At 38.6% G+C, this 19860-nt stretch overlaps 1 protein-coding gene across 1 annotated transcript in view; it reads right to left on the minus strand.

The window, feature by feature from the left end:
- Positions 1–18911, minus strand: part of EDA2R (ectodysplasin A2 receptor) — a 92768-nt gene extending 73857 nt beyond the window's left edge. The window contains 1 exon segment of the mRNA XM_005614269.3: positions 18841–18911. Coding sequence (XP_005614326.1) covers positions 18841–18911 — 71 coding nt within the window.
- Positions 18912–19860: the final 949 nt, after the last annotated feature.

Genomic DNA, 19860 nt, shown 5'->3' on the forward strand with positions numbered 1-19860 from the left:
AAGCCAGAGCCTGGACCCTCTGCACTGAAATGGGTGGTCTTTAAAAAACCTCCAATCCTAAAGATAGTTCTGGCTTTTTCTCAACATTCTTTCTCTTCCATATTGCCCCAGCTCACTGTACTCCACCCTACTCTATCTCCCAGACATGAATAAAACAGCTGTTCAGAAGCTGTGATGTCGCTAAATATGACAAACTGATGGTCAAAAGGAGGCCTCAAGAAGGGTTCTGGCCATCCAGAGATTCAAGAGACTTGACTCTTTCATTAGTTTGCCTTTCATAAGCCACTCCCTTTTTCTAGGCCTCAGTTTCACCATCTGCCAAATGGAAATAATCCTTTCCCTGTTCTCATAGCATTGCTGAGGATAGCTGTAAAGAACTTCTTTAAAATGGAAGCAGGTATAACAACAAAAACAACATTTATTAAGTGACTTATTAAATATTTACTATCAACTAGGCACTCTGCTAAGCTTTTTGTATACAATATCTTTTAATGCCTCACAACAGGAGGCAAACATGATTACCATGTTAAATGTATGGAAGAAGTAACTGAGGCTCAGTGAGGTGAAGTTACTTGCCCAAAATCATATGGCTAGTAAGTGGAAGAGCTGAGTTTATAGCCAGAAACTTGGACTATGGAGTCCATGCTCCTAACCACTTGCTATACTGCCTTTTTGCTGTTATTACTACATTACTCATGCCTTTCCATCTGCTGAATTCCAGCTCAAGTCCCATACCTTCCAGGTAGCCTTGTCTAACCACTCTAGCCATTAGTAAATACTCCTTCTTCTGAGTTGTTATGTACGGTGTATGATTAATTTGATGTCTAGCCCTATTGCCTTATCACCCCTAATATATTGTTAAGTTTTTCATAGGTGTTAGACTCAGCTCCTCACATATATTGTAAGCTCACTAGAACACACCTCATCTCTCATACTTCAGTATCCCCCATAGTTTCAAGGACAAGGTAGAATAACAAACTTTTGGAAGTGGAAGGGATCGGAAAGATCTTTTAACTAGGGCTCTGCTTTCAAAAGTGGGCTGACTGTGGCAAAATAAAAAAAGAAGTAATAAAATGAAGATTATCTTCCACTCTCCTAAGGTGCATTTTTTTATTAATACAGCTCATGAGTTGTTCATTTGTTAGTGCATTCTTTCATTCATTCGTTAATTTGATCAACAATGCTATAGTATTAGGTACTACTATAAGCAGTAAATTAAAACAAGAGTCAAAACAGAGAAGAATCAAAACAAAGGCCCTGCCCTCAAGGAACTTGCAACTTAAGAGAGGAAGGTGGATATGTATGTGAGAAAAAGTATTTAAGGAAATATTCATAGGTAGAGTGGGAGAACAAAAGAAAGAGAAGTCAGTTATAATTGGGGCTGGGGGTAATGCAGTCACGAAAATCCTCCTAGAGGAGGTGAACCTGGAGCTGAATCCCGGCCACTGAGTACATGCTTATTAGAAGGCCAAGATGAGGGAGCATTTCCAGTAGAGAAAGCAGTATAAGCTGTTTGACACAGACGTGTAAAATCACTGAGGAACTTATATGCCACACTAAAGGATTTTGAATTTATCCTATAAGCATTAGGGAACCAGTAGATGACCATTCTGGCAGCAGTTTAGAGAATGGAATAAAGGGAACAAAGCTGCAGGAGGCAGGGAGAGTAATTAAAAGACCTTATAGATGAAAGAAGAACCAATTAGAGGACTATGTAGATGAAGGTCTTAACTAAGGCAGCAGCAAAGCAGATGGGGAGGGGCACAGACAGAAAATATACTAACAGATAAAACAGAGAATAAGTAGGGTTTAGTTGTTAGTTGGACACATAAGGAGTGAGGAAAAGGGAGGCATCTAAGATTATACAAATGCAGGTTTATGTTACAGCTTGGGTAACTGGATAAATGATAGTGGCATTTACTAAGACTAAGAACACAGGATGAAGAACAAAATTTGAGGAAACAATTTTGAGGGCAAGTTTGGACATGGTAAATTTGAATTTCCTGAGGGATGTGTCCAGTAGGCAATCAGTTATATGAGACTGAAGTCAGGAGAAAATGCTGGGCTGTCAATTTTGAATTATTATTTTTAACATTTATAGAGTACTTATTATGTGCCCAGCAGTTCGCAACTATTATCTCATTTAATACTCACCAGGACCTTATGATTTAGGAAGCATAATAGTTCTCTTTATACTAATGAGGAAACCAAAGCTTAGAAGAGTTTAAGTAATTCACACAACTAGTAAGTGGCAGAGCCAGGCTTTAACCCCAGGTGAATATGGCTTTAGTGCCTGCATTTTAATCACTGCTATAAATGAAGTATTGGCAATCTATGGGATTGTCCAAGGTACACATACAGACTGAGAAAAGAGGAAGGCCAATGAGTGAAGTCTCTAGGCACAACAATCTATTCGGCATATGAAAAAGAATATCCTTCCTACAGAGGATACTGAGAAGTAATCATCAGAGAGGCAGGAGGAGAAGCACGCATAAGAGGTATGGCAGAAGCCAAGGGAGTATAGAATTGCATGAGGAAGAATGTGGACAAAAGAGTCAAAGGCTATGCGGAGGGAGTCAAGTAAACAAGACTGCTGCAAAGAGACCTCTGGATCCAGCAATAAGGAGGTTATTGATGATCCCTACCAGATCACTCTTAGAGGAATGGCGAGAGTGGGAGCTGGATGTAGTGAGTTGTTGAGGGAGGAAATGCAAAGATTGGAGTGAGACTTCTTCGCTGAGTGTTTACCAGTGAAGGGAAGGGGAGAGACAGAGTGACATTTTAAGAGAGATTCAGGGTAGAGAGATATTTCTTCCAACTGAGAAGAGGTGATGAGGTGGAGTGGGATAAATGGTTTGAGGAGTGGGTGAAGATATAGAATACCTGATGTGGGGAAAGGGGAACGCGGACTGACCAGGCACACATTAAAATGACTGCCAAGTGTAGCACTGAAAATCCGGTTGAGGATGGAGTGCCTGGATTTGTAGGTGCTCTGATGTGATTGCTGCAATGGCATCTGTAGCTTCACAGCGATATTATGAGAAGAGAGCCCACAGCAAGGGTTCTCAAACTTTTCCCATCCCGACAATTTGATGGGTGTGACATGAACAATTTCTGAGCACTTACCATTTCCCAGGCACTGTTATAAATTCTTTACATATGTTCATTCATATAATTCTTGCAACACCTTTAGACTTTACAAGTCTATTTTAATTCTCATTTTACAAATAAAGAAACTGAAATGCAGAGATTAGCTACACTGCTAGCGAACTAAGGAGACTGATTCAAATGTATGTGGTCTGAATATGAGTTCATGCTTGTAATCACAACACTATAACTGTGGCTGTGATTATCAGCGCAGACTGGAGTGGGTGTGGAACAGAATCTCTGGGAATGAGTTATACTGATTTTGAACATTCCTCCTTCAACACACCCTACCCCCTGGCTCCACCGTCCTGGATATTTTGAGGTGACCCCTTCTTGAGAATCATTTTTTAAAGTGGGTGTGGGCAAAATACAAAGGGACTATGACATTAAAGTTATGGTTAATATGATGTATTGTTGGGTCTAGGCTGCATAGGGAAAGAGGTAGAACCACGCAGGCTTAATGGACTAGAAATAAATACTAGGATAATCAGACTAGTGGTGATAAAGAGGAAGAAAATACATTGAGTAGGAACAAAGGAGAAAGCTGGAAGGATAGAAGATTGTAATCCTAGTAAGACAACATTATTTAAGATTCTGTAAGTGTATCAATTCCAGGTGATGACAAGGTGCAAGATGAGTCAAGATGATACTGGTTTTTTTTAGTAGCCATATCACACTACTTGTTCATACCAAGCTTTCCAACAACTAAAACTCCTAAGTCAAAGTTTTCACACAGATACTGGGCTATGTCATGCTTCTTTCAGCCTAAACTTGGATAATTACATTTTTGGCTTCAGATGAAGAACTTTACATTATAATCATTATTACATTTGTCTTAATTAGATCAACCTGTGGAAATACTTTTTGGATCCTCCCTTTGTCATCAAACTTATTTGCTCCCCCTTCCAGCTTCATAACATGCCCGCATTGGACAAACACACCTTCCAGATCTGCCTCCAAATAAGAATTAAAGAAACATTGGCAAGTTAATTAAAGAACAAGCTCTCAGTAACTTTCATGTGCAAAGCTCTCTACTAAATGGTACTGAAGTGTATAAAACAAAGAAATATTCAATCCACTAATTAACAAATGTTGTGATAAGCTTCATTCTGGGGGAAATGCCAAGAGATGAGGCATTAACATTTATTGAGTGCCAACTAAGCACTAGGAAGTAAACTAGGCAGGTTGCCTATGCCAGCTCATTTTTTGTCACAATAACTACATGTGATATCTATGAAAACTAAAGCTCACAAAGGATTAAACATTTTAAAGTCACAAAGAGACCTAAGGCGGTGCAGGGACTTGGAACAAGTTCTTTCTGGCACTAAAGTCTATCTTCTTTCCATTACAGCACAGGAGGGAAGATAAAGTCCCTGCACTTGGGCAGCTCACAGCCTAGTTGGAAAGATAATTATTCTCTAATTATTTCATACGCAAATATTAGGGGATGAATTGTCTCTGCCCCATGGGAAGTTACACCCATCTTTGCCAAACTAGAAATCAAGTGTAATGATTAAAAACATTGATTATGGTGTCAGACAGCACGGGATTCATCCATCAGATATAAGTTAAATACTTGCTATGTATTAGGAACAATACGTGGATGTGAACAAATATATGAAATCCCTGCTTTAATGCGGCTTACAGTCTGACAGGAGAGAAAGGCAATAAATAAGTCAACAAATTAAGACACTTTCAGGAATGATATCAACTACAGAAATAAATAAAGCAGTGTCAGGAGAAAAAGAATGATAGGGGTATGTGAATATGCATGTTATTTTAGCTAAGATGATCAAAGAAAGCTTCAAAGTGACATTTGAATAGAGATTTGAATGATGTGAAGAAGTCAGCCATAAGACTAAATCTGGAGGAATAGATTTCCTGGCAGAAGGAATAACAAGTGCACAGATCATGAGGTGGGAACGCATTTGACCTGTCTGAAGAACAGCAAGAAAGCCAATGACCTGAAGCAGGATGAAGGGAGGAAGGAGTTATACTAGTGATATTTGTGATGTAGGCAAGAGTTTATTTTTCCTCTTCTGTAAAATGGAGATAGTAACAGTACTTATAAGGGCTAGAACAAGGAATGAATGAGATCATACATATAAAGAGCATTATACAAGTCTGGCACATGGTAAGTGCTCAAAAACTGATGCATGCCATCATTTCTACTATTAGGCTGACCATGCCTAGTTTTGCCACATAAATGGCAAGGTTTGAATTAGAGGCATGACTCAGGACAGAAGACTCTTTTGCGAAGCAGGCAGAGACCAGAGCATTAGCAGAGATAAGGCAGCCTGAAATGGGAAGTAAGATCTCCATCCTTCACTGGCACAAACAGACTAGAGTGCTGTCACATAGTGACACATATTTACTATGAGGGAGAAAAACTCCAACATTGGCAACAGGGCTGAAGACGACTACATCATGATGGTTCACAGTGGGAAGTGCACTGGCATGAGAGTTAGGAGTCTCTGTCTTCTCATCTGTTAAATAGGAATAATAACTACCTCATAGAATTGATAAGATTAATGAAAGCACCTAGTGAACAGCTGACATGTAAGATGGGGAGAAAACACTTTTTTCTTTTCTTCTTGCTTCCTCCCATCCTCAGGATAAAAAACAAAGGCCAGTTGTCTACCGTTAAGAACTAGGGTGCACGAAGAGGCATCTTGGGCTACAAAACTGTGTTGTCCATCCTAAATACATCTCACAGATGCAAGTCACAATTGCTAGACGACATTCAGGACAATTGCTTGAGATCTCCTCTGTTCTCATCCTCATTTGTTTGTTAAATTCATGGCTCTCTACTCTGACTCCAGGCCACTGGCTCTGATCCTACCAGAATGCATAATTCTTTCATACTTTCTCCTTCCTGCATTTGGGCCCCTGACTTGCCTACATTTTGGTTTCCATGCCTCTCTGGTCCTTAGTACCTCCTTATTGTTTAGCTGGAAGATGAGAATTTCCTGACCCTGAAAAATACACCCTCACTCTTCCTTCCATGCTAAGGCAGGGAAGGAAGGGAATGGAATGTGGACATCTGTCTATACAGAGTCCCCACAATCAGAACAGGGCCACCTTGTCATTACCTGAATGTTCATTGTCCCTGGATCCATCTAATACGGAAGGTGACTCAATACTAAGCCTCCCTACCTCACCCCCCACCACACACAGAGATTCAATTTTTTAAAATTTTCTTACTTAGGTAGGCAAGGAGGGGTAAGGGAAGAGACTTCTTTGGTACTGCTTGTCCCAAGCCAGAATTAGTCAGCACCACAGGGCAAAGATGAGCCTAAATGTGGAGAAATAAGTAGGGCTAGCTACCACTAAAGTCAAGAGAGCAGAGCCAGGATGAATGATGAAAGAGGATATACATAACTTTAACTACTTTCTGGAGTGATGTAAGGCACATATGATAAGTAATCAGAAAGTATTTTGAGTTAGGGTATTCAGTTTGTGTCTGACTACTGGCTGAACCACCTCTTGCCTTTCAGGCCACAGGTAATTGACCTTGGCTTGAAACTGCTGGAAAAAGAAGTTAACCAGCTGGGTCACTGGTGCCTGGGAATGTATTTTGACACAAACCAGAATATTCAAGAAAAGATCATCAACCACATCATTCTGAGTGGACTGCAATTTTCAGTTTGACAGCTTTATGCAAACAGTAACCAGTGGATTCTGGGCTCCAACAAACAGATCCCCAGTCCATCATAAAACTTCATGGAAACTACAGCATGCTGAGACTGAATAAGGAAAAGATTTTCTGTGAACACATTTGTTTTATTTCTCTGTACCCCACTTAGGCTTTTTGTTTATGTATAGGGTTGATGTGTGTAACTGTGGCTTGCTAAGATTGTTGAAACTGTTTATAAGCAATGTTCACTTTGATATGAAATTATATCAATATGACGACAAAGGGTCTACCGTATGTCATCTTGTAAAGAGAGGCAGGACTAGAAGTGCAGGAAATGATGGAATGAACTGCATCCTTAGAAAAGAGGGTGAATGGGATTGTAAATCATCAGTTTTAAATTCCATTAAGAAGGGAGAACTGATTGAAGCTCAGGACATTTTGGAAGTTAGCCAGCAGGTTTTGGGGGCTTATGTATAACCTAAGCTGTCTGCCAACTTTAAAGAGCAACCACTCCTGGTAGAACCCTACTAGCTGACAATCAAGGCAATGTAAAATGTTATCCCTTTGCTCTTGTACTCTTCCTGCCAGAAAAGACCCAGGGCCCTTTGAAGAGAAGATACTCACTTTCCCAGGTCTGAGAAGAGACTATATTTCAGGCATCTCACTGTTGTTACAAGGCAATGGTGCTGATACTCATTTTCTGGAAGGCAATTTTGTCATATATAATCAAAAATTTTAGAAACACTCATGGGCTTTGATCTAGTAATACCCATTCTAAGAATCCATAAAAAAGCTATAGATGTATGTTTATGCATAAAGATGCTTATTACAGTGGTAAGGTTTATAGTAGTAACACATTGCAAACAACCTTTATGTATAATAATAGGAAAGGGTATAAATAAATCATGGTGTGATGCAACTAGTAAAATGATATTTACATGGAGCTTTAAAAGTAAGATTAGAGGGGTTGGCCTCATGGCCATGTATGCTCCACTTTGGCAGCCCAGGTTTGCGGGTTTGGAGACCAAGCACAGACCTACACCATTCATCAGCCATGCTGTGGCAGTGGCCCACATACAAAATAGAGGGAGATTGGCACAGGTGTTACCTCAGGGGAAATCTTCCTCACCAAAAAAAGTAAGATTAGATTATGTTTGTCATATAAAGTTATGGAAAAATTAAAAAAATATATTTATAGTATGAACATAACTATGTAAACACATTTATGTATAGAAAATAGATTAGCAAGTAATGCACCTAAATATTACTGATAACTATCATTGTTTAGTAGGATTATGAATGATTTTTATTTCCTCCTTTAATTTTTGTATTTTTCAAATTTTCTACAGTGAGCATATATGGATGTTATAATCAGGAGAAATAAGATGTCTATGTGAGTTTTAATAAAAACAATGGTTCCTTGGAAGTTTTCTTTTTTAAATTTGGATGTGTTGGGATGGAAAAAGGAATTCCTGGGAAAAAGAGTCTGAAGTGGAACTAGTCAGTGGCTCTGCAATCTCTCCCTATGAATCGAGAACCAGGTCCTCTAGAGGAACATACAATGACCTGAAAACACTGGTATAAGTTATATATACTGGTATACATACCACTTCAGCTTCTCCCAAGTTCTTTGTGAAGTTTGAAGAAGACAACATTCAATTCATTGGTCATCTAATCTAGCTAATCATAAACATGCATTAGAAGATTCCTGTCATTAGAATGAAACTCAGGTGTCTTGCCTGGGATTAAATGACTTGGTGGTCTTGAGCAGCGTGAGAGATTGAGTTTTCTCATATGTCCAAGACCAGAGCCTAATATCTGTAGCCTAAAGAGACCAAATTCTGTGATTCATTATCAGAGTGAATGAACTGGAAAACTGCTTTATCCTGATCCTGTATTACAGTTAGTCAAAGACTCAGTTATCTCTGTGTTATGACCAGGATGACCACTTCCTCAGGTCCTTCTGGCCAATCAGCCCATGCTTGGGTGAAACAAATTGGCCAGCTTGTGGGGAAAATCTTTTCCAGTTCAATCCACTGGCTCTGCAGTCCATGGCTTTCTGGAATTGAGTCCTGTGGTTATTGCTCAAAGATCAAGGTGAAAGATTACCACTGACTGTGTAAGCCTTTGTAGATTCTTGGCCTTAAGATAATTTTATTGACCAGACTCTGATCACCTGGATCTAAAGTGGATCCAAAAACAACAAAGATTAATAATGGTCAGATGATCATCCCCTGACAGCTGAAGCTGTTAACAAATGACTCTCTTCCCTTAAGATATGCGTGGAAAAACATGTGAAGATGTTCACTTTTAAATCACACACTTGGAATGGGAAGAGAAGGGAAAGCTCTTTTTTCAAAAACAGAAAAATACACTAACAAATATAGAAGAAAGGATAGAATTAGAAAATCACCACTTTATAACCAGCACAGTACTAACTGATTCAGGCAAGAATCATCAATGTCTACTAAAACCATTGGGTGAGAGAGTAATGAGAAAAAGGATAGTCACAGAACCTTAAAGTATCATCCACAGATTATTTACTAATTACAAATGAGGGGACAGTGGAGACATCTGGAAGATGCAAACATAGGTAGAATTCTAAGATGATCTTCAATGACCCTTGCCTTATTTAATCCCTTTTCCTTGAGTGTGGGCAGAACCTGTGAATATGAGGTAGAATTAAGTTACTAGTATAATCTCATGATTATATTATGCTATATGGCTATATGGATTTGGCAGATGTAACTAAGGTCCAAAATCAGTCGACAATGAGTTAATCAAAAGGTGGGCCTAACCTAATTAGATGAGCCATTTAAAAGCAGCAAGTGTTTTCCTCTGATCTTGGAGGAAGAAAACAAACACCTATGTTGTGAACTCCCTACAGAGAGGGGTGGCCTCAAGGAGTTGGGAGCAGTCCCTGGAAGACAACTAGCAAGAAAGCAAGGACCTAAGTCATACAACTGCGAGGAACTGAATTCTGCCAACAACCTGAAAAAGCTTGGAAAAAGACCTTGAGACCCAGTTAAGAACTGCAGCCTCAGTAGACACCTTGACTGTAGCCTTATGAGATGTGAACAGAGGATCCAGTTAGTCTGTATCTGGACTTCGACCTGTGGAAACTGCAAAATAATAAATCTGTGTTGGTTTAAGATCCTAAATTTATGGTAATTTTAATGCAGAAAGAGAGAATGATTACAACAACAATCAAATGGTCAAACTTAAAATCACCATAATATGCCTCCTGATGTGATATACTGTGAAAAATATATCACATATGCAGTATTTCTGCCAAAAATGTTTAGCCAAAAGTAATCAGTAGAAGACAATCAGAAAAATCCCAGTTGCAGTGCATTTTGTCAAATAACTGGTCTGGATTCTTCAAAAATGTCAGTGTTAGAAAAGACAGAAAAGTCTGGGAAACTTTTGATTAAAGAAGACTAAAGAGATATGACAACTAAATGCAATAGATGACATTTGACTGCATCCTGGATCAGGGAAAAAGAAGTATAATGAAAATTTCTGGAACAGAGGAAATTTGAATATGGATAATAATATTATATCAATGTTAAACTTCCAAAGTATGATAATTGTATTACTGATATGTAGTAGAATGTCCATATTCTTAGGATACACAGCCTGAAGTATTTAGTAAATGCAGGTGAAGAATTCATGATATCTGTAACTAACTCTGACCTACCTTCCAGTCTTATGAGCCTCTATACTGTTTTCAATAAGTGAGAGACAGAGAAGGTGCCAGCATACCGATGCTGGGACCAGGCCATTCTGCTGATGTTTTGGATATATAATTGAGTCAGTCTCAGTAGATTATTTTTTACCTGCTCATATTGTAACCCAAGTCATGGGCATTTCAAGAGTTCATTCATGGAATGAAGGTGCCATAGCTTCATCCGTCCCTCTTCTTTGTCTACCAAGGTCTTTGTCTTGTTTGTAATAAAGGAAATAAGAAATCTAACCTTGGCTAAAGTGCTTGGAACATAGGGGCCTGGAGGCAGAAAAGAGCAGGGAGTGTCAAGAAATGAGATTTATAAGGTAGGACAGAGCCATATATCACAGAAGTTCTTGTATATCAAATTGAGAAATTTTGACTTTATTCTATAGGCCATTCTCCTCAAATTAGGGCATAAGGTTTCCCAGTATGTATGGCAATGTTGTTAGGGAATATTTTATTTTTACCTAGCACATCCCTTCAAAATAATACTAATATTCAATAAAAATTTTAAAAGCTATTTTAATATTTTATAGTATACAAGGATATATTATAGATTAGAATAAAACTTTACATTAATTTTTATGACAATGCACAAGATTTCAAAGAAATCTAATCCCTCCAAGCTGTCCACTTCAGGTCATACTACTATGCCTCTAGGGATAAGAGTTCACAGTACTTTGCCATTAGAGGTATTATTGTAGAAGTGTATGAAAATCACTTTGTAAAAAACAGAGGGCCATGGAAAAGTTTTAAGCAAGTGAGTGACATGACAAAACAAACATTTGGAAGATGATGTGGAAGTAGAAGAGACTAGAAACCAATTAAGATGTTATTTCAATTGTCCAGACAAGAGAAAAGTGGAGCTCACCTCTAAGATAGTGTGGATGGACATCACAGATACCACACATACCTGAATATAAGGTGACTTCTGAATATAAGCAATATCTCATTCTCCTCATGGGAAGGTTCCTCCCAAATGTTTTTGACTAATATGAATAAGTATAAATTGTTAGAGATGAATTAATCAAATATATTTTCCCATTTAATATAATTACATATGTATCTTTTGAATTACATATTCTCTGATCTAAATAGAATCCATGGGCAAAATGAATCAATTAATGTATTAATGAAAGGACAGCAGGTATCTTGTATGGGATGGGGAGGAAGAGTCTAGATTCTGGCTTGGATCAGAAGGTGATCAATCAGAATCATAATGTTACCAATCACTTAGGAGGGAAAAATAGGGAATCTGTCTTGTTTGGGAAAGTAGGGGGTGAGGTTGTGGATATAATAAGTTTTAAACATATTGAGTTTGAATTGCCTGGGGGAAACATTAAGTGGAAATGTTCAGTAGGTAGTTGGTGGCAATATAGGTGATGAACTTAGGAGGCAGATAGAAATGTAGTATTTATTGATGAGTAGCCATGGAGATGGCTGAGATCACTGAAGGAGTTTGCCATGTGAGAAGAGGGAGGAGCCAGGCCAGAACCCTGGAGAATCTCAGCTCTGAGCAGGGGAAGGGGTGAAAGAAAGGAGCCAGTGAAGTAGCCTGGGAAAGGAGAGTTCAGAGAGACAACACAGAAGCAGAAGAATGAGAGATTTTACAATGAGGCAATTGATCACAGTGATCTTGAGAAAAAATGTTTCAGAATGCAATCAGGAGTGAAATCAGCTCACCCTCACCTAACCATGTAGAATGGGAGTGGAAAAAGGGTGATTCCCTGGGGGAAAATATGGATTCTATTATCAGAAGGAGGAACAGATGCAGGATAGGCAAAAAAAAACCCCACACAAATGTCCCCATTTTATGGAAGAGGAAAATGAGTAAATTGTCTCAAAAACACGGTAGAGAAGAACACTTAGGGGCACAGGTTACACAGTCTGACAAAACTGCAGCTGATCCCTCATTATCTACTTCCTGGTAGTGTAACATTGAGCAAGTTCCTTAGCCTCCTTAATACTCAGTTGATCATCTATAAAATGAAGGTAATTATAAAACCTATTTCATATGTTTGATGTAGGAATTAAATGGGAGTAATGCAGAAAATCACTTGGCACAGTGCTGAGAACATAATAAGCACTCAAGAATAATAGCTTTTACTATTTTCTGTGGTCACAGAGCTAGTATGGGGCAGAATACTGCAATGAGCTACAGCAAAATAGAATGTGGATAGACACATGCCCTTTTATCATTCCTATGTATTTACTTTTTGAGAAGAGTAAACCTGAGAGAGTATGATTGCATGCATGGAGAAAGGTTCTCCGGTCATCAGTGCATGTTTGGAGACCTAGTGCTATTGTCTAGGGGGGAAATTAGCATCTATTGGCAGTTCTCACTGACCTCATAGTCTTCAAAATCTCTGTTCCAGAGGTTTGTGACCTCACCTGTCACTGGCTGTATTCTTTCTATGACTCTCCTTTCAAATAATTTATATCCAGATATATCAGGATATAAATTATCAGAACCACCAAGGACCCAAGAATTCAGCCACCCTAACGCTGGGATCTAAAAAGTTAACCGAGGGGAAAAAAAATATGCTCTTCTTATAGTTCTATAGTCATACAGATCTAGGTTCAAACTTTGGCTCTGCCATTTCATAGAATTGTGAAGTTGAACATACTTCTGAGAGTATCAGTGTTTCTCCATGTGTAATGGGATAACAACTCCTGCCTCACAAGGTTATTCTAAAGATGGGATGATATAAACATGTACAAAGTAGCTAGTTCATTGCCTGCACAGAAAGTGCTCAGTAAGTAGAATTTTTCATCTCTACTACCAGAAATCATTGGCCATCTCCTGAGAGAACTATGTTTGTTGACTTTCTTACAGTTCTACCTTTACTTCACATCCCCACAGCCTCTCTTGGTTTTAGAAGATATACTCATCAAGATTACTCACCTGTTCCAGCCCACCAAATGCCAATTAAACTTTGACTCTTTTTGGAATAGACCTCTGGCTCCACATCCCCTGGACCAGATATCCTCAGACACTGAAACTCCCAGATCTTTCATTATGCATTTGCATGCATATATATGCACTTGTGGAAATTGTGTAAATATGTGGGAGGTTATTTATTTTTACATAAATGGCAGTATTCTGAAGATATTGCTCTTCCAATTTTAAATCTTTTACCTCCTTACAATGTCTTAGAACGCTTTCCATAGTACACGTTATTTTTATATTTCACTTAGGACCCAGAGTATGAATGTACTACAGTTTGACCATTTTCCTATATGGACTTTTAGATTTTCTCCAATTTTTCACTGTTACAAACAGTGTAACAGTGAAAGAACATTCAAGTACATGTCTCCTTGTGCATATTTTTGAGTTATTCTCTAGGGCAGTTGTTAAGAACTGAAACTATTTTATCACAGAGACCATTATTCAAAATGTTAACATAACAGTATCTGTGTCTTTTTTTATTTTTTGAACATACTTGCCAAAAGTTTGTCTATTTTATTGGTCTATTAAAAAAACAATTTTCAGTTTTATTGACAAACTCCATGGCTTGTTGTATGTTTTATATTTCATTAATTTCTTGCAAATATATGAATTCCTTCCTTCTTCTTTCTTCTCTTTCAATTTTCAACATTCCATGCTATGTATGGTGAAAGGTCCCTGTTCCAAACTCTGGGTCCAACAGAATCCCTCCACCACAGGCAGCAGGATTCAAATGAAAGCTACAACAGTTTAGTAGTACTAGCAGGATTTTAGTGGTTGAGTTATATACTCAATTCTTGGAGAACTAGACATTTTCCAGCATAATGCATCGCTCATGAATAAGCAGGAGGTGGTTCCGGAGAGTCAAGGACAAACACTATTTGGCAGAGATTCATGACTGTAAGGGTCCATTCCCCATAACAGCTAGGATTTGAGTCAGTGGAGCCTGTAGACCCAGAAATTTCCCATACTATAGGTTCTATGGTGGAAAACTATGTAGTTAAGAGAAAAGGAAAAGTTTCAAGGGGCTGTAGGTCATGAAGCAGGCAATATATACATTGTAAACTCGCTATTTCTTCTCTTTGGGTCTCTTTTATATCTGTTAAATGAGTCACTTCCTTCTATTCTCAAGTAGAAGTAAGTTTATAAGCTCCTAAGGGAAGGAATCACGTCTGTCTTGATTATCACTTATTTCTAGTACTTTGCGTGGCATGTAATAGGTTTTCAATAATTATCTACTTAATAAATGAATGAAAGAAGTTCTCTAAGTCTGTGAGATACTTGTTGTGTTGATAAATCACAGTATGCTTATGGAGGAAAAGTATTGGCCTTTACATTTCCTATAAAACCTAGCACTGTGCCGGGTACGTCATAGGACCTTAATATATTTGTTGGCTGGATGAATGAATGAGTGTATTAATGATAGATTCAGGACTATAGCTTGGATTTCTCAATTCCAGTGCTTCAATGACAATATACTTTGGGGAATTTTCCCCCATCTCACACACACACACACACACACACAATGTAATACCATCCTCTGTGGTAATTTTGGATACAATCTCCCATGGAATATAAATTGAGGAAACAGCACAGGGTATTTAATTTGGACACTTGATACTCCCCATGAACATCATTACATTTGGACTACAATAGAAATGGCAATAAAAATAAATAAATACACACTGAAAGGGAAATGTGGCCTTCTGAGGCCTTTGCCTCTCCAATTGAGATCGAGAGTATTTGGAAGTTGGGGATGCTTGAATGGGGGAAATTTAGGACGAATAAGAGAAAGTGGTACTTGAACCAGCAGGACATAAATTCAGGTCCTCATTCTCTCAGCAAGCTGGACAGGTGATGAATATCAGTCGATTCAAGAAGAATCGTGATAAACCGCAGGATGATAATAGTTTCACAAGCCCTTAGGGATGAAGAGATGTGGAGTACTACAAAGCATTGGAGGTGGCACCTGTCTCTGATGGAGCAGTTAGAGAAATCATGAGGCTAATGAGAGAAAGGATGCAAAAAGGGGGAAAACACTTCAGAAGTCCTCTCTGAGAAGGGTCTGTTAAATGAAGAGTTTACCTCATTTCATTTTAATATCGATATATTTAAATTTCTCAATATTTTCCTGTATGGATTTTTGTGTTTGTGCCTTGAAAAATGAATTTTTATATTTTTTGTGTCCTTACTACGGGCTAGGCACAGTGCATGGCACTGGGAATGGATAAAGGAACAAAAAGTACAGCTAGTGCCTTCACATATTGACAGTCTAGTGGAAATGACAGACATGTCAGCAAATAATTACAACATACTAAGTTTCATATAATTATAGAAATACGTACAGAATACAGATATAGTAGAAGAAAGTAATAAACTGAGAGAGTGAGAAAAGATTTTAAAGAGGAGGTGATGGCCTGAACAGGGACAAACAGGTATACTAGGCAAGCGAGGTGAGGACAAGGCATTATAGGAAGAAGAAATAGCAGAGTCAAAAGAATAGAAACATAGAATAGCATGGTATATTCAAGGAATTGCAAAGAGCAAGAGATAGGCAGGGGTTAAGGATCTTGGATATTATCTATTGCAGGATATTACCTGCTGCAGAACTACTCAAGGGCTTCAAGCAAGGGATTTACATGGTCATATCTGGGCTTTATTTATTTTTTATAAATTTTTAATTTATCCTATTAAAGTATAATTCATGTACAATCTCATATTAGTTTCAGGTGTACATCATAGTGATTCAATATTTATATAAATTACAGAATGATCACGGTGATAAGTGTAGATACCATCTGTCACCATACAAAGTTATTACAGTGTTATTGACTTATATTCCCTATGCTGTACATTACAACCCCATGACATTTATTTTATAATCAGAAGTTTGTAGCTCTTAATCCCTTTCACCTATTTCACTTGCCCCCAAAATCCACTTCCCTCTGGCACCCACCAGTTTGTTTTCCGTATCTATGAGCCTGTTTCTGTTTTGTTTTGTCAGTTCATTTGTTTTATCTTTTAGATTCCATATACAAGTATAGTTATACAGTAATTGTCTTTCTCTGACTTATTTCACTTAGGAAAATACCCTCTAGGTCCATCCATGTCGTTGCAAATGACAAGATTTCATCTTTTTATGACTGAGTAGTATTCCATTGTATATATGTGTATGTATATATATATATTTATATACCACATCTTTTTTATCCATTCATCTGTCAATAGACACTTTAGTTGCATGCATATCTTGGCTATTGTAAATAATGCTGCAATGAACATAGGGGTGCATATATCTTTTTGAATTAGTGTTTTTGTTTCCTTCAGATAAATACGCATAAGAAGAATTGCTGGATCATGTGGTAGTTCTATTTTTAATGTTTTGAGGAACCTCCATACTGTTTTCCATAGTGACCACACCAATTTACATTCTCACCAAAAGTGCACAAGGGTGCCTTTTTCTCCACGTCCTTGTCAACACTTGCTATTTTTGTGTCTTTTTGATAATAGCTATTCTTACTTGTTTGACGTAGTATTTAGTGTGGTTTAGATTTGCATTTCCTTGATGATTAGTGATGTTGAGTATCTTTTCATGCGTCCACTGGCTGTCTGTGTGTCTTCTTTGGAAAAGTGTCTATTCAAGTCCTCCACCCATTTTTTAATCAGGTTGTTTTTCTGATATTTAGTTGTATAAGTTCTTAATAAATTTTGGATATTAGCCACTTATCAGATATATGATTTGCAAATATCTTCTTTCATTTACCTAGGTTGCCTTTTTGATGGTTTCCTTTTCTGTGCAAAAGCTTCTAAGTTTGATGAAGTTCCATTTGTTTATTTTTTCTTCTATTGCCTTTGCCTGAGGACACCAGTCCAAAAATATTACTAACACCGATGTCAAACTGCAAAGTCCCTATGTTTTCTTCTAGGAGTTTTATGGTTTCAGGTCTTACATTCAACTCTCTAATCATTTTGAATTTATTTTTGTATATGGTGCAAGATAACAGTCCACTTTCAATCTTTTGCATATAGCTGTCCAGTTTTCCCAACATCATTTATTGAAAAGACTGTCTTTTCTCCATCATATATTCTTGCTTCCTTTGTCATAGATTAATATGGTAATCTATGTGTGGGTTTGTTTCTGAGCTCTCTATTCTCTTCCATTGATCTGTGTCTGTTTTCTTGCTAGTGCCATACTGTAATGATTACTAAAACTTTGTAGTATACTTTAAGATCAGGGAGTGTGATACTTGCAGCTTTGCTGTTCATTGTCAAGATCACTTTTGCTATTTGAGGTCTTTTGTGGTGCTCTACAAATTTGGGGATTCTTTGGTCTAATTCTATGAAAAATGCCATCGGTATTTTGATATGGATTGCATTGAATCTGAAGATTGCTTTGGGTAGTATGGACATTTTACCAATATTAATTCTTCCAGTCTGTGAACATGGTAAGTTTTTGCTTTTATTTGTGTTGTATTCAATTTCTTTCATCAATGTCCTACAGTTTCCAGAGTACAGACCTCTCATCTCCTTGGTTAAATTCATCCCTAGGTGTTTTATTATTTTTGATGAAATTGTAAGTGGGATTGTTTTGTTAATTTCTACTTGTGATAGCTTGTTATTAGTGTATAGAAACCCAACCGATTTGTACACATTAATTTTGTATCCTGCCACTTTACTGAATTTATTGAACAGTTCTAATAGTTTTTTGTTGAACTCTTTAAGATTTTCTATATATAGTATCATGTCAACTGCAAATAGTGATAGTTTTACTTCTTCCTTTCCAATTTGGATGTATTTTATTTCTTTTTCTTGCCTAACTGCTGTGGCTAGGACTGCCAATTCTATCTTGAATAAAAGTGGGGATACTGAGATCTCGTCATGATGGCAGCATAAGCAGAATCTGAACTCATCTCCTCCCACGAACACAACTAGGTTGCAACTATTTTTGGAAAAATTATCCCAGATTGAAAACTGAAAGCTGGATAAAAAGAACCCCCACAACAAGGGACAGTTCTGACTAAGGTGGAAGAGGCAGAAATTCCTACAGGAGAGCAAAAAAGCCACCTTTGGGAGCAGCGAAACTTCTCAGCTCGCCAGGTGGGTGCCACCCTAAGGTATGCAGCCCTCCCTGGAGGAGTGAGGTCTGGAGCAGGGGCCGATAGTAACATAAGTATCATTCAGACTCAGCACAACTGAGATGAGAGTCTTACTGTCTCGCTTCACTGGCTATTAACTGCAGCAATGGTACCCCCAGAAAAGCTATCTGACAAAAGCCGAAAAGACCCAGGTCTTAAAGGGCCCACACACAAACTCACATGTCTCAGCAAACTAAAATCACTAGACAGAAGGCTGACAGTATTTTTGTGAAAAGAGACTCACCTGGTGGTCTCTGGGGGCATCTTGGCGAGAGAAGGGACCTCTCCAGAGACTGAGACGTTGATGGGGGCCATTGTTTTGACCTGGTCCAGGCATGCTGACACAGATCCAGGCAGATACCATTGAGCTTCTTCCCCTGGCCTGTTAGCCCAGGGGGCTGCCACACCCACTAGAATGCAGACAATTCAGTTTAGCCAGGGCAGGCAACCTGCCCTAGGGACACACACCACCCAACAGCAAGCCCTCAGGCTACTTGTAGGCCTGAATAGACTGTGTGCCTTGATCCTCTACAGACAGGCGAGTGTGTCCACCTCTGTGGGGTAGGGCCTGTGTGGGGACCAGGTGAAGTGTGGGGGCATTGGGGGAGAGGTAGGGACCTCTGCAGTGGGGCTTCAGGGTATGCTCCAGGGGGTTGGGAAGTGTGCATGGACCAGGACTGTGTTGATGGTGTGTGTGATGCTATGGGGGGTGAGTTTTATCAGCAGAAGATCTGTACTTCAAAAGTAGCCATAAAAGGGGGCTGGCCCCGTGGCCGAGTGGTTGAGTTCGCGCGCTCCGCTGCAGGCAGCCCAGTGTTTCGTTGGTTCGGATCCTGGGCGCGGACATGGCACTGCTCATCAGACCACGCTGAGGCAGCGTCCCACATACCACAACTAGAAAAACCCACAACGAAGAATATACAACTATGTACCAGGGGGCTTTGGGGAGAAAAAGGAAACAATAAAATCTTAAAAAAAAAAAAAAGTAGCCATAAAAGGATGAGCCCCACCTTCCAAAGATGGAAACAATTGAGTGAAATAAGTGTTTGTTTGTCGTCGTTTTTATCTTCCGCTTATGAGTGAGGTCATACGGTATTTGACTTTCTCCCTTTGACTTATTTCACTCAGCTTAATACAATCAAGGAACTTCCATGTTGTCACAAGTGGCTGGATTTCATCATTTCTTATGGGTGAGTAGTATTCCATTGTGTATATATATCACATCTTCTTTATCCACTTGTCCCTTGATGGGCACCTAGGTTGC

The sequence above is a fragment of the Equus caballus genome, chromosome X (genome assembly GCF_041296265.1).
Source record: "Equus caballus isolate H_3958 breed thoroughbred chromosome X, TB-T2T, whole genome shotgun sequence".
Taxonomy (NCBI): domain Eukaryota; kingdom Metazoa; phylum Chordata; class Mammalia; order Perissodactyla; family Equidae; genus Equus; species Equus caballus.